This window comes from Haemaphysalis longicornis, unplaced genomic scaffold, assembly GCF_048455015.1.
Source record: "Haemaphysalis longicornis isolate Haplotype H1 unplaced genomic scaffold, Haemaphysalis longicornis Haplotype H1 scaffold_5, whole genome shotgun sequence".
In the NCBI taxonomy this organism is placed as follows: Eukaryota; Metazoa; Arthropoda; class Arachnida; order Ixodida; family Ixodidae; genus Haemaphysalis; species Haemaphysalis longicornis.
The window spans coordinates 83,080,776-83,096,450 of NW_027526385.1; the positions used below are offsets into that span (position 1 = coordinate 83,080,776).

General features: G+C 47.2%; 1 protein-coding gene across 1 annotated transcript in view; it reads right to left on the reverse strand.

Annotated features, from left to right (window-relative positions):
* Nucleotides 1–2,257: 2,257 nt before the first annotated feature.
* Nucleotides 2,258–15,675, reverse strand: part of LOC144139306 (uncharacterized) — a 35,770-nt gene continuing 22,352 nt past the window's right edge. Inside the window, exons 4-6 of the mRNA XM_077671699.1 lie at nucleotides 2,965–3,056; nucleotides 2,634–2,876; nucleotides 2,258–2,536 (exon numbers count right to left, since the gene is read on the reverse strand). Of these exons, the coding sequence (XP_077527825.1) occupies nucleotides 2,453–2,536; nucleotides 2,634–2,876; nucleotides 2,965–3,056 (419 nt within the window). The 3' untranslated portion in view covers nucleotides 2,258–2,452. The remainder of the gene's footprint in view (nucleotides 2,537–2,633; nucleotides 2,877–2,964; nucleotides 3,057–15,675) is intronic.

Here is a 15,675-nt window from a genome sequence, read left to right on the forward strand (position 1 = left end):
GGGGACTTAAGAATATAGGAAGCGAAACGTAGCTTTAATGAAGCATTGAGCTCTTTGGGGATATGACAAATAGGAGGTAGTAGTAGGTTTGTATAAACTAGTAAAGGTTACACAACGAAAATTTGGGAATGCAGTACTCCGCCTAATATCAGACGTTCTACCATGTGTTGAAGTGAACGAGAGACCAATAGGCCATTTGGCCTTAGGAGCGGAAGATAAAACAAATATGAAGCAATGCAGGGAGACGTGGGCTAAGAAGGTCAGAGTGAAACATGTTTTGGTGGGATGGTTTTACACAATAGATCCATGAACGTGGACAGCTAAAGTTACCCGGTACATCTGCATTGAAAGCGCGGGGACGATGTGGCAAAGACGAAAATGGTAACAATGAACTACGGAAAGTACAGCGGCCAATCAAAGCTAGCCAAGCTAACCAAAAAAGAAGCAAGGAGAATAGAAACAATAGAAGCTTAAATGTCGTTAGAGGTGTACTGCTAGGGCTAGAAAATCCGACATCAGAACAAAAAATTTCTACGTATATTCAAAGGTTAGTGCACTGCTTTTCATGCTAAATCAGGATGCTTGAGAACTAAAAGTCTCGCAGGGAAGTATACATAAAACGATGGGGTGTGCGTGATCTGCGGAAAAACAGAAACAATGCGGCAAAACCCATGCGGCAAAGACAAACTATGAATAACATAAGTAACCAACTAAACTTACCCCTAAGACCACAGTAGCTGAAGAGGACCTCTCCACACCAACAGTCGGAGCAGCGTTACATCAGAGGTTGCTAATAGTCTGTAGGTTCGTACAGGCCGCCAACAGAAATTGACCCTGCCAACGTTGAACGTGCGTATATTCTCTAGTGAGGAAAGCTTAGCTGTAATACTAGAGGACCTCTCAGGCAATAGGTGGGATATTGTATGGGTACGTGGAGGTGGACCGAGAGAAGAATGCTTGATTGATCTAATTATGGGGCATATTCTGCGCTACAGTGGGTCTTAAGGTAAAAAAAAAGCATAGGACAAGAATGTTACTCCACAGAAAAATAGCAGAAAATCTAGAGCAGTTTTTAAGCTTTAGCGAAAGAGGCGTTGCTGTTTTGATCAAGCTAAGCCGGCGACACCGGTTAAAGATATTTCAGGTCTATGCACTAACAACCAGCTGCGATTACGAAAGCATAGACAGCTTGTACGAGGGCCTCGAATCAGCAATGAAGAAGGGAACAATGCAATTCACTAGTGTGATACGAGATTTCACTAAAGGTTAGGTAAGACGCAAAAGGTGAAAGGTCAGTGGGAAACTGTAAAATAGACAATTGAAACAGTCGAGGAGATACTCTGTTGGGAGTTCCAAAGAGAAATAACCAGAGTTTGATGAACACATCCTTCTACAAATGGAAGGAATGTAAATGAACATAAAAAGGCGACATGGTGCAACAAAAACCAAATTGAACTTCATTTTAAATAACAACGCAGGTGTCTTGCAAGATGTACACGTGCAAAGTAAAAGTAGGGGCAGTGATCATATGCAGATTATATGCAACCTAACGCTGAAACTCAAAGACGAAAGAAAGAAACTCTTGATGACTAAGAAACCCCCATGAACTCAGAACCAGATGGAAAGAGTTTGAAATAACGCCTAAATATCAGGAGTTTAAAGTAGCACTCGGCAAGCACTCCCAAATAATCAAAAATAAACTTCCTCTGTCCCTGGAAAAAAAATCTACGAGTAATGAAAACTGCTGGTGATGACACACAGGGACGAAACTTGGCACCTTCCTAAACAAGCAAGCAAAAATAGGTCGCCTGAGTGGGCCTTTAAACGAAAAATGTTTGGAACAACACGCAGCTACAATTAATGAGCTACCTGGATCATATAACAAAAGTAGAGTAGGAGATAAAATTGTTCAATTAAAGAAAAAGAAATGCACTTGGGCTGGCGATGTACCACGACAAACTGACAACCAGCTGACAATTAGGGCACCCGATTTAGTACCAAGAGATGAGTCTATCACAAGGGAGGGCCGTGTACCGACGTCGAATGAAATACAGAAATTCTCAGTAAATTATGGACTCCAGCAGCTCAGAACAGGAGTGATTCGAAGCCTATGGGATAGGGCTTTGTCCTGTAGTGGACCTGAGCAGGCTGCTGATGATGATAGTGATGCGGCACGTAGTGCTGGGATGTGAGTGTATCCATCCTGATCTCCTTGAGGGAATTGAGAAAGAGGGAATATGCTACACAAAATGGGTTATTTTCACTTTTATTACCTCAGATCGATAACATGCGGTGTTGTATCAAGACAAAGTCTTATTACAGCTAGAACTCCACTACACTAGATATTGGCCATTGATCGCTTCGCTGTGGGCTAAAATTTTTAGATGTATATTCTACAAATGACCTCCTCCAGTGATACTTATGGCTCGTTGGTCCGTCCTGTAAAATAGTGCTAGCGCCTTGTAGAAAGGTTCTTCTGCAGGGAAAAATCTTCGAGAATGCTGAACAAACATGAAGCCGTTCGAACTCGCCGATCCTGAATTAAAAAAAAAGCATAAAAAGATCATATAATCATACACGGACCGCTATACTAAAAAACAAAAAATCTTGTAAGAAATTCTTCACAGGCTTACCTCGGGAACACCCTTTAAAATCTTTGTCTTCAGCATTGCTTTTTCCACAATTTTGGCTAAAGTATCTCCAATCTTCTTGTTACCATCCGCTTTTTCTTCTTCACCCCTACATGTTTGAATTTTTTGCCAACTTTCTACTATTCTGCCCAAAAAATAGGGCAATACTTCGAAGTCGTCAGAACTGTAGATTTCGTCCGCCACTCGTTTCAGATCGTGCAGGATGTCTTGCAAATAGAAATATCCCTAGATAAAATGCAGTATCGATGTGGAATGAAAGGTTACAGCATATTTATATCAAGCACCGTTCCCTAATATACACGTTTGTACTCACCTCATATTCTTTCAAACTATTTTGGAAAAACTCCGAAACACCCGTAAGTCGGATCATCGGATCTTGACACCCGTAACATTTCTGTAGCGGTACTGAAAAAATGCAGAGTTTGAACAACTATTTGGGATGAAACAAACGCTGTACATATTCGTACTCAGTCGGGCTGTGTCATACACAAAGAAAGCATAAAAAAAACAAGACTACACATTAAGCCAGCCCAGAGATTAAGACAGAGACATTTCACCACTTTCTCATGGTAAATAAACACTAGAAATATTTAATTTAATAATATTGGATGCTTTATTCCTTAGAATGTGTGCTACACGTCTTAGTACCAATAAAGGCGCCAACCAAAGTTTGTGTGTGTCCTCAATAACAGTCTTTTGTTAAACTCTGGAGACGTGTGGAGCCATTTACCGCATTGAAACTATTTTAAAAAGACAACGCAAGCTATGCTTGTGTTGGCGGCCTTGTTGCTTTTGGTCCACGCATGATTTCAACTCTCTATGGTATGTTGTTTGGGAAATTTCAAGCCTCGTCATTAAGATGGTAAGGAAGCTTAGTCGAGCACCGACTGCACAAATCCCATTACACGGAAAAAGTATTTTATCTTTATTTACTCTTCATGTCAGCCGCGTACTTTATTACCGGAGAACCGCGATGGCACGTTCACGCAGAATGGGGTGCTTGAGATTTTTGCCGTAAAATATTTACGTACCTAGAGCCCATTTTGCAAATCAATGATACAAGAGAAACTGCGGAAGTGGTATTTCTAAAAATCTGGGAATGAATAAAGGAAGGGTGGTTGCGAATGAAAGCTGGGAATGTTACACTGTTTAAGACACAGGTTGCTTTCCTGCAAGGGGTAAAGGGTCAACTAGGTATGAAAGAGAACAACCGAAAAAGGAAGGTAGATCTAACACGCCGCGCAGAGGTGTCCCCAGTGTATCGGAAGTAGACGGTGGAATTTTCTGGTTGCCTCTCAAGTGTACCATGCTATAAAATCTTGCACTGTGTGCAGTTTTCCATTAGTTTGCGACCGCCTTTCTCGACTATTGGAAGATCAGAGAGAAGCTTTTTGAAGTAAAATTTGTTCTAAGAATAGCCAACGTTGTTCGACGGGGCTATTATACCTGTTGAACGGAGAGCCTGGGCCCTAGAGTTGGCTCGAGAAGCTGTCCTTCCGATGATAAATGTGACCAACCAAATAAAAGGTGCTGAAATGTGTCCTCAGTGGCTGAAGATTCATAACCATCACATGCGGCCATTTTGATCAAATAGAAGGCTATATTTGTGAATGGCACGCATAGCCAGATACAGACCGTAAGAGTTTTATCATTCTGAGACAGAATTCGTAAAGTGGACGTTAAAGGCGGTCTCAAAGTCTCCGAAACGTTAAATTTCGATGAATTGTTAGCGTAGACCACTTTGAAATTTTGGCCTCCAGGGCAGCAATGTCGTGAGGTTTAGCTTCAATAATTTGAGATATCGAATTGTGTATGGTCGGGATTTTTTAAGCGCCAAAGGACCGGTAACTTATGCGCTTTATTTCCCGATAGCGCCACAACCACAGAGAACACACTGAAAGACAGTGTCCCACCCTCCTTTGTTCACACGAGCGTAAACTATAAGGTTTTGCGGCGGGCGCTGACTTCGGAGGTACTTCCCGCCGGAATTCAAGCGGTTCAACAGTGATACATTCTACTCACAACTGACCGTGAAGTAAAACATGTATCACACATCTCTCCAAAATACACTGCGGTCAACTCATAAACATGAGTGCATGTATTCTCCTAATCTGTTATGGCTTGACAATTTTTGGCGGATTTGAGTGGGTATCTTGGTCTCAAACGTGGAATGCAAACGCTTTGAAATGATGATTTGGTGAAACTTGTTTGACTTTTGGGCATAAATGGGGAACAGTCATAAGGCGGCTTGTCTTGAAGCCGGCCCCCACCGGAGGTGTTCAAACTGTTCTTTTGTGTTGAATCTGCCGGTGGTAGAGTCTTGTTAAAAAAGCGAAGCTAGGATTTGTAAAGGTATTGGTAAGTGCCAAACTACAGCTAGAAGAACTGGCAGGAGCACTGACGAAAGTGGAAGCCGTTACGAACTTTTATGCTGCGTGCTCTTACCTCTTATTTTTGTTGAACATGATATAAGTAAGCTACGGAAGCTGGCTCGAGCTAATCACCTTGTATGTCATGGTCTCACGCTTGGGCTTATCCAAAATACCAATCTAAAAAAAGACCCAAAGGCTTGTGTCTTCACCGATTCCCTGTGACACTATCGGCATAGAGAACGTCCGCATAAACACTCTGAGAAGGTGAACAATGGCTTTTTGCAGGTTCCACCCACACACTCAAAATATTGCCGCGAATCCTGCATTGGGTTTGTTTATTTATGTTTTGCTTTTGCCGCCCGGCTGCGCGGGGCTGTGTTATAGCTGTTGTCTCTGTGCCAAGGAAGGCACGTGTTCCGTTCTTTCTTTATGTGCCGCATTTATTATCTCTTCTGATAGGGAGGGCGTTCCGAACGAATGTGAACAGCCTAGAATAATCCTCGTTGATCTACAGTGTTCTGGATACAAATCGACTATTCCAGAAACCTTCGCGCCGAGTGATAAATTCCCGCTGAGCAGATGCCACGGCATTCTATTCGCCGAGACCAGTCTACGCACGTCACTTTGTTGACTGCTGTTTCGTCAACTGTGTATTCTTTGAGTTGTTATGGGAGCAGAGGTTCGCTGCTATAAACTTGTCTTTTTCTTCAAGACAGCTGCGTCGTCTTTGGCTACGTGACATCTACTGGTGGTGCGGGGTACGCACCGTTTATGCTACCAACAACCTCTGGAAGCCACCAAGCCACTCCAACTAGAGCTAGCCGCCGACTGCAAGGCCTCCCGCCCGAGTTTCGACTACTGCCAGATAAATTGAAAGCGGAAGACGTCATGACTGGTGCCATGAACAACGCCTCCTCGATGACCAACGCATCGAGCACCCCCGTAGTTCTGCAGCAACCTCGGGAACCACCATAATTTCATGGGTCACCTAGGGAAGATCCTGAGGAGTGCCTGGAGAATCTTGAGAGTATCCGAACGTTTAACCGATGGCATGACGACGAAACACTCAGGCAAGTGTCTTTCTACCTTAAAGACTCCGCACGGATTTGGTTCGAGAACTACGAACGTACGCTGGCAACCCGGGAGTTATTCAAGACCGAGCTCTTGAAAACGTTCACGACCATGGTACGGAAGGAACTGGCCGAGCAGCTGCTGCAGACACGCACGCAGCATCAAAATGAAAGCGTGCTCGTGTTCGTCGAGGTGATGAAGCGACGTTTTCGCCGTGCGGACCCAGAAATGACTAAAAAAAATTAACTAAGGTTGTTTATGCGAGGGGTTAAACAAGAGCTCTTCGCATGCCTCGGCCGCAACTCCCCGAAGAATGTGTCCGAATTTGCGTCTGAGGCGGCTGCATTGGAGAAGACGCTTGAAATACGAACAAGGCAGTACGACCGCCCAATCAATGCTTAGGTTTCGGATACGATTCGTGCCGGCGCTTTAAACTCGGTCTCACTTTTCCCGACGACGACGCCACTACCTCAAGTCGCTTCCCTGACTGACGTGATCCGGGAAGAAGTGCAGCATGCTTTGGGAACTTCTATGCGTACGAAGCACCCCGGGAGCCAGAGGCAATGACCTACTCCGCGGCTGTTCGTCGACCCCGCCCTGTTCCAACGCGTCGTCAAGACCCCCCCGTACCACCGCCCAATGTCGCCCGCCCGACCCCTTGTAACCCGAAACCAGGCGCCAAGGAAGGCCGAAGTGCAGCGAACGCCTGATAATCGCCCGCTGTGTTACCACTGCGCAGAGGCCGACCACATCTACCACCACTGCCCTTACAAGAGGCTAGGTTTGCGAGGATTCTCCATCGACGCACGTCGCCATCTCCCTGGCCAATGACCACGTGAGATCGACGAGCATCTCTCAAAAACAAGCCATGGCCCAGCCCGTTTCAATTGCTTGCCATCGCCCTACCCGTACCAATCGGCGAACCGCCGTAGCGATGGTGACTTCGCCCGTGGAATGTCCCCCAGCCCACGTGGGGAAAATATAAAAGCAGCAATTTCTGGCGGTGAGTTCCTCTACGGCGAAAAACCGGAAACTCTTAACGACGCATGGACGTGCCGGAGACAGTTGTTCACGACATGCCCTCATCCGAACGACCCATCCTAACCCTGACGAGACTCCCGAACACGACGACACGTACACGGTGCGACGCGTACTTGACATGGCTGAGACTGCTGTTGAGAAGACTACGACGACGCACAGTGCCCGACCGCCAACACGCACAAGCCGAGATGCCATGCCACCACGCACGCGGAACTAGAGGAAGGCGGCATCCGACGTCAAGATGTCCATTGACGGCTTTGATATAGTCGGCCTCGTAGACACGGGACCCGACTACTCAGTAATGAGCGGACCATTTGCGTCTAAGCTGAAGAAAGTTATGATTAGATGGGACGGTCCGCACATACGCACAGCAGGAGGCCATCTCGTGACGCCAAGTGGAACGCGCACATCCCGCGTCAGCATAGACGGCACGACGTACCCTGCCGCTTTCGTTATCTGCCGCTTTCGTTATCGGCGTGACTCTCGGAACGGACTTTTTGACAGTCAACGGCGCAATAATTGATCTGCAGACCCAAGTCCGTAAATATTTCCTCCCATCACTCCATGACGCCGGAACCGAACCCCGTACACAGTGCTGCTGTAAGGATCGCCGATGATCGTGTCACCCTGCCACCCCACGTAAGCTGGATGATCACCGTCTACTGTGAATATGCTGTTCCTGACGTCGACGCTATCATAGAGAGTAACCAAAGGTTGCTTCTCGGGCACGGTGTCTCCATCGCAAGAGTCTTTGCGTGCTTTAGGCAACGCCGATCTCAAGTTTCGGTCACAAATTTCACCGAAGAGTACCAGCTTTTAAACAAGGGAGCTGCAATTTCGTTCCTCTAAGAAACGCAACAAGCAAGTGACGTGATCGCAGTCGCCGACTTTGAACGCACACCCGAAGAACCCTTCAAGCTTCCACATCCTTTCGACGCGAATCCGGCACTACCGCAAGAAGAAAGGAACAAGTTATTGGCTGTGCTTCATCGCTACAGCGAGTGTTTTTCGTCGAACTCAATGTTACTTCAGACACCTCTGGCGAAGCACCGGATAATACCCGAAGATGGAGCCCGACCTATCCGACAGTCACACGAGCGCGAAGCCATCCGGACTCAAGTAGACGACATGCTCAGCGACGACATACTACAGCCATCGAAAAGTCCGTGGGCTGAGGCGGGCGTACTCATCAAGAAAAAAGACGGCACTTTAAGGTTCTGCGTTGACTACCGGAGACTGAACAAAATCACCAAAAAAGACCTGTACCCCCTGCCACGAATCGACGATGCCCTGGACCACATCTGCCAGGCGAAGTACTTCTCATCGATGGATATGAAAAACGGCTACTGGCAAATTGAAGTGGACGAGAGAGACCGAGAAAAGACGGCATTTATAACCCCAGACCGTCTATACGAGTTCATGGTGATGCCGTTTGGGCTGTTCATGGCACCCGCAACGTTTCAAAGAGTCATGGACACTGTTCAAGCTAGCCTCAAGTGGCACACCTCCCTCGTGTACCTTGACGACGGTGTGGTATTTGCCCGGACTTTCGATGAACACCTCAGCAAGGTTGGAGTCTGTACTCAAGGCTATTCGCTCGTCGGGGTTAACGCTGAAGTACGAAAAGTGCCGCTTCGCTTACGAGGAACTCAAGTTTTAGCGACACGTTGTCAACGCCGCGGAAGCCCTGCGGGACCAGGCGAAAACATCAGCCAGAACGAACTTCCCAAGTCCGAAAGACAAAAAGAGCGTGCGAAGATATCTCGGACTATGCGCATACTACCGGCGCTTCGTCGCAACCTTCGAACGCATTGCAGAGCCACTCACGCGCTTGACGAAAGATAGCACCCATTTCGCCTGGCAAAACGCCCAAGAAAAAAACATTCTGCAAAACGCCGATACGAAAATGCAGACGGATGGAAGCGATATAGGTTTGGGTGCCTTCCTCGTCCAAAAGCAAAGCGGCTGCGAAAAGGTACTCGCCTATGGAAGCCGTGGTCTGTCGAAGGAGGAGAAAAACTACTCTGCCCCCGAAAAAGAGTGCCTGGCTATCATATGGGCCATTTCAAAATATCGCCCATACGTGTATGGTAGACCATTTAAGGTTGTGACACACCACCATGCGCGGCGTTATGTCGACAATTTCAAGTACCCCTCTGGCCGTCTTGAACGATGGAGCTTGCGCCTGCAAGAGTTCGATGTTACAATAGTCTACAAATCTGGCAGAAAACACTCGGACGACGACTGCCTTTCCCCCGCCCCCGTCGACCCACCACCACAGGACTCCCATGAAGACAGCGCGTTCTTCGGAGTCGTCACAGAGAGCGACCTATCCGCAAAGCAGCATGCCGACCCCGACCTGCCCGGCATGATCGACTACCTCGAAGGACGCAACGTCACCGTGAATAGGGCATTCAAGCGGACCTTAGCAGCATTAAGCCTCACAAACGCCGTCCTGGTGAAGCAAAATTTCAGCCCCGGAACGAAAACGACTTATCTACTTGTCATCCTCGCAGACCTTCGTGACGAAATTTTGGAAGTGTGCCACGACGACCCGTCTTCCGGACATCTCGGAACAGCTCACACTATTGCAAAAATAAACAAGTACTTCTGGCAATGCATTACATCCGACGTCACCCACTACGCTCGGAGTTGTCGTGACTGCCAGCGACGAAAAACACCGCCGACAAGACCCGCCGGACTACTGCAACCGATTGCCGTCCCGTCGAGGCCATTTCAACAGATTGGAATGGACCTTCTAAGCCTACGTCACGATCACAGAACAAGTGGATTGTCGTAGCGACAGTCTAATTGACACACTACGCAGAGACCGCCGTTCTTCCGAGGGGCACTGCACAAGAAGTCGCGCAGTTCTTCATAAACCAAACTGTGCTGCGAAATGGAGCCCCTGAAGTCCTCATCACGGACCGCGGAACGGCATTCACTGCGGAGCTTATTGAAGGAATCTTACGCTATAGCAACACGGATCACTGAAGAACTACGGCGTACCACCCCCAAACGAACGGTCTAACGGAACGCTTGAACAAGGCAATCGCGGTTATGCTATCTATGTACGTCGATGTTGAACATAAAACTTGGGACGAAGTACTACCGTATATCACGTTTGCGTACAACACGCCTATCCACGAAGCCACAGAGATTACACCGTTCGAGCGTGTCTACGGAAGACGGCCGACTACGATGCTTGACGCCATGCTTCCCCACGTGGACGAAGATGACCTCAACGTCAACGTCCAAGGATACCTTCAGCGCGCGGAATAGGCCCGCCTGCTCGCTCGAGTTCGCACAACTGACCAGCAGCTGGTGGATGCGAGACGCTACAACCTCCGACGCCGAGACGCCGAGTACCGCCCAGGGGATTGTGTATGGGATTGGACTCCCATCCGACGACGTCGACTCAGTGAGAAACTTCTACGAAGGTATTTTGGACCCTACCGGATTCTACAAGGTGCTGGCCACCTTACCTACGAGGTGATCCCCGATGGTGATTCCGGAACATTACGACCACGCACGCGGCCCGAAGTCATCGACGTTGTTCGCTGAAAACCTTTCTACGTACGATGACAGACTTTTATTTTTTATTTATTTGGACTGTCGCTTGTGTTAACATCGGGTCAATGCACTCGTAGAGGGGGTAATGCCGCAAACCATGCATTGGGTTTGTTTATTTGTGTTTCGCTTTTGCCACCCGGCTGCGCCGGCCTGTGTTATCGCTGTTGTCTCTGTGCCAAGGGAGGCACGTGTTCAGTTCTTTCTTTCTGTGCCGCATGTGTTATCTCTTCTGATAGGGAGAGCGTTCCGAACGAATGTGAACAGCCTAGAATAATCTTCGTTGATCTACAGTGTTCTGGATACAATTCGACTATTCCAGAAACCTTCTCGCCGTGTGATACATTCTCACTTAGAAGATGCCGTGGCATTCTAATCGCCGACACAAGTCTACGCACGTCACTTTGTTGACTGCTGTTTTGCCACCTGTGTATCCTTTTAGTTGTTAGCGGAGCACAAGTTCGCTCGAAACTACTCGTCTTTTTCTTCAAGGTAGCTGCGTCACCCGCCGCGGTGGCTCAGTGACTAAGGCGTTGCGCTGCTGAGCACGAGGTGGCGGGTTCAATCCCCGACCGCGGCGGCTGCTTTTTTGATGAAGGCGAAAAGCAAAAACGCCCGTGTGTACGAGATTTCGGCGCACGTTAAAGATCCCCAGGTGGTCAAAATTAATCCGGAGCCCTCCACTACGGCGCGCCTCATCACCTGCGTTGCGTCGGTGCGTTAAACCCTACAATCAATCAAATCGAGATAGCTGCGTCGTCTTTGGCTACGTGACAATATGTAGACCGAATTTCAGTTGGGTAAATTCTGTGGGAACCCAGATTGTTTAAGCCCGTCATGCCGCTTGATATTACAAGAATGATTGCACCCACTGGTGCATTTATAGACTTCATTAAAACAAGCTGTTGGTCAAGTTGGTGCATTATGATGGAAACTTCGGATGCCACTGAGACAACAGCACACGGAAGAACGATGGGACAAGCACTCGTTCAACGCTCGTCCCGTCGTTCTTCCGCGTATCTTTGTCTGAATCGTGCCCTAATTTTTGAGATTTTGCCGGGCCTTTGTAATTTAGCTGATTTCTTCATATGGTGGTATGTTTTTTTTTGTGACAAGCACCCTGTCCCCTTTTTACTTCGCGTATTACCCAACTGAAAATGGCCTGCGAAGTTTAATAGGAGACGGTGTGCTTGTCACCAAGAAAAGATATTCCGCCAGTAGAAACCAAGTAAAATACAGGTCTACAAAGGATGACAAATTGGAGCGCGACTCAGACAAGGACAGGCGGAAGGACGATGGGACAAGCGCTCAACGAGTGCTTTTCCAATCATTCTTCCATGGGTCGTTGCCGGATTCGCGCACGAAATTGTTCTCATAATGCACGAACTTGCTCACCAGCTTGTTTTAATGAAGTCTATATATGCCCTGGTGGGTACATTATTTCTTTTATTATCAAGCTTCATGATGGGCTTACATAATAAATCCAGGGTCACACAATGACTTTACTCAACTGAAATTCGCTCCAAGAACTTGTCTCGTGGCCCTGAATGCGTATAATGCTGGTTGCAGTTTACTCAACGGGAAATATTTAGGAAGTGCGGAGCGCTAATTCGCCATTGTTTTCATTGTGTATTGTTCGGACTAACTTGTGTTTGTCTTCTGCTTATTTGTGTTTTGCTTTTTTCCTATGTGTGTTTTTTGGTGCGCTTTGGTTTTTCTTTTCGGGTGTGTCGCTTTTTAGTTTGTTTGTTCTTTATACGTTTTAATAGCGTCGCATGCAATAGCACCTCAAATCTTTCGATTGCTGGGTAGTCCCCAACATGGGTATACGAAATTAAACGAGGAACAACAACAACAATCGCATATGGCTTCTGAAGGCAAGCCTGCGACGCCCAGGACTGTAATTTTCTATTTCAGTGCTTCTGTTTTTGAGGGCACACAGTAGCTGGAAACTGCCTCAGAAATGTCTGCCATGCCGTCTACTCAAACGTTGCAGAGGCGGCTTACCTGCCGTGCTAAAAATATCCGGATCAACTTGACTTCTAGTTTGTTTTCCTTCCCCTCTTTACTTTTTACTCATTGCTGAATAAACCGAGTTTTTGATCCCCTATTTTTTTTTACTAGTTCGGATCAACGAATAAAAGAAATTCTTCTTGGCTAATCCCCCCAAGTATGCGCATTTTGTTTTGCGGGAGGCTCAACGACCCAGCAGGGATGACATCGTGGACCCTGAAGCGCCACGCACTGAAAATCGCCATGTGTGTCCGGAATAAGAAAACGACAAGAGATACAGCTAGATGTGGTGGAGATGCTGACCCCCAGCTCCCGTTTCCAGAGCACTTCACCCGCGACAAGCCGGCCACAATTCGCGCAGTCCGGCATCAAGGGCGTGATCTGGGCGAAATGCAGTTAAATTATCTTTCGGTCGTTCGAGTTGAATGATTGACCGACAGTTGCGAGCGTTCAATAGGAATTTAGGCACCGAGTATGGCTGGAAAGGCGGGCCTGGCACGTATCTGCAGTGCTTCCCTTTGCCAACCCCAATTGCAGTCTCTTCCTACCCAGCGCAGCCAATGGTTGCATATTGAGTACAAAAATACCTATCTCCAAAGCCCCACTCATCTCGAATTCCTCGCATCGCTTCCCTAACTGCGCCGATTTATCACAGACTTTGTAAACAAATACATTCTCCACTCCATGACCCCGAAATGGTGCTAGTGTGCTACGACCCGCATCTTTTCTATCTTTACCTAATTCTCTCACTGCCTTAATGCCACTGCATCTGAGCTCAACCACTCACCTGATCTTACTCCGAATTGATACATCGACGCAGATGCAATACGCCCCTACAACTAACCTCTTACACCATTTCAAGGCTGGATTTTGGTGACGTCCGTGACCTTAGACTCTGCAAAACTCTCCACAGGTACCATTCTAGCGCGTTCAGTTTATAGTAGTCAGACTATTTTCACGCACACCCTGTGCTGCCCCTTTCGGCTGACCAATCTCCTTAAGAACACACCTCCAAATCAGCGGTCTCCCAGCCACCCACAAACACGGTGTCTCACTATACACCAAGTTCAGAAACTGTATCCCAGAACCATGCCACTGCTCAAACACCGTTAATGCCACTTCTTTCTTCTCGAGGTAAAGATGGTGATAGTGTGCCATGCTCATCCTCTTCGTTTTTCCTCAAAATGCTCCTTCCCGCTAAAATAGTCCTTGCGCAGACATGCAGGGGATACGCGGAAGAACCAACACAAAACTAAATGGTGGTGAGATCAGCATTCCTATTGTGATCCTCTCATCCGATCGATCCCAGCCCGTCAGCCACTTCTTTCTCTATCGTTACCTTGAGGTGTGTATCGCTTGCTGGTCACGGCTTCATGGAACGCGGGTAACCATGGGACAATAAAATTTGGTTCATGGGTATCAGTTCAATAGCGGGCCACCTTGAGTCGGGGTTCTTCCTGACACCGGGCTGCCTAGGTTTCCTCATCATTCGGTTGCTGTTTCCGTCCTTTTGAGGGAACAGGAATTCGCAACACACTCGTTCACTACTATGCTGCCCCTCTTTTATTTGGAAATGTCTGTAGTTACGGCCGCGCCTGAACTGGAGCAGTAATATGTAGTCCTCTAGTCATGTGCCTAAGCTTCTGTATTCTACACAATTTCACCTCTCGTTTACGAAAGCATTATTTCAACCAAGTGGAGCCAGAAATGAATCTCCTGCTTTTCATCCTGCAATTGTATCTCTCGGGTACCTAGAGGGACATAATTTGGCACAGCCAAACGCCCGACCAAGTCATCCAGACACAGAAAATGGGGATTGTAGCAGCTATAAATAAACCGCTGTTATGCTGTTCAACGGTATATCTTATATGAATGTCGGTGCCTTCCTTCTGCGAATCCTATTCATCCTTTTTCGGCAGCCTGCTAGGACACACTTTGCCGACAGCAAGGTGTGTTGTTCTTTGGCAGGCGATACAAAACATCGCTTAGTCACATTAATCACAATCAGCATTCGGCCTACCACAGGCTGGGCACTCAGTGGACGAAGTACAAAATTTTGACATGTGTCCCAGGTTATGACAGTTCAAACGTAGGATTCCCTTTGGTCTGTATTCACTCAACAGAATCGATATTGACAAATGGGTTTGGCGTTTTAAACGAAGAACAATCTCAGGCGAGTGTACTTGTTTGAAGAACCTGAAATGAAGGCGGGAATTCGTTCCCTTTACAAATTAGACTAGCTTTTGTATGCCTCGAACCCCGGCAAAGTAGGAGTTCCCTGTATGCTCATGACCAGTTCAAGGATCAACTGAAAAACTTCAGAGGTTGTGCATGAGATACAATGCTATATGCAGGCTGGGGGAAGCTTTATTTTTGGTCGCTAAATGTTGATAAACTGCTTGAAATAAAAGTTTTACATTTATAGGAACTCTCGCTGAAGGTAAAATTCTTTGCAGAGCGAGCCAGCAAACGCTGAGGAACCTATAAACCTTAGCTATGAAAGACATGCAGCAGCGTTGGGGGGGGGACAAACATTTATTAATTTAACCATGAGTGCTGGTTTTATGTAGCCATATTGCCATGAACCTTGCACTGGGTTTGTTTGTTTACGTTTTGTTTCTAGTGCCCGGCTGCGCCGGCCTGTGTTATCTGTGTGCCAAGTGAAGCGCTTGTTCCCTTCTTAATTTTTATGCCGCACGTGTAGTGTGCTTTGATCGGGAGAGCGTTTCGAACTAACGTCAAAAGCCTAGAATAATCTTCCTTAATCTTCAGTGTTCTGGATGCCATTCGGCGGTTCTAAAAACACTAGCGCCAAAAGATAAATGCTCGCAGAACAGATGCCATGGTATTCTACTCGCCGACGCTAGCCTGGACACGTCACATTGTTGACTGCTGCTTCGCTGCCTGTGTATTCTTTGAGTTCCTAGGGGAGCAGAAGTTCGCTCCAATAAACTTGT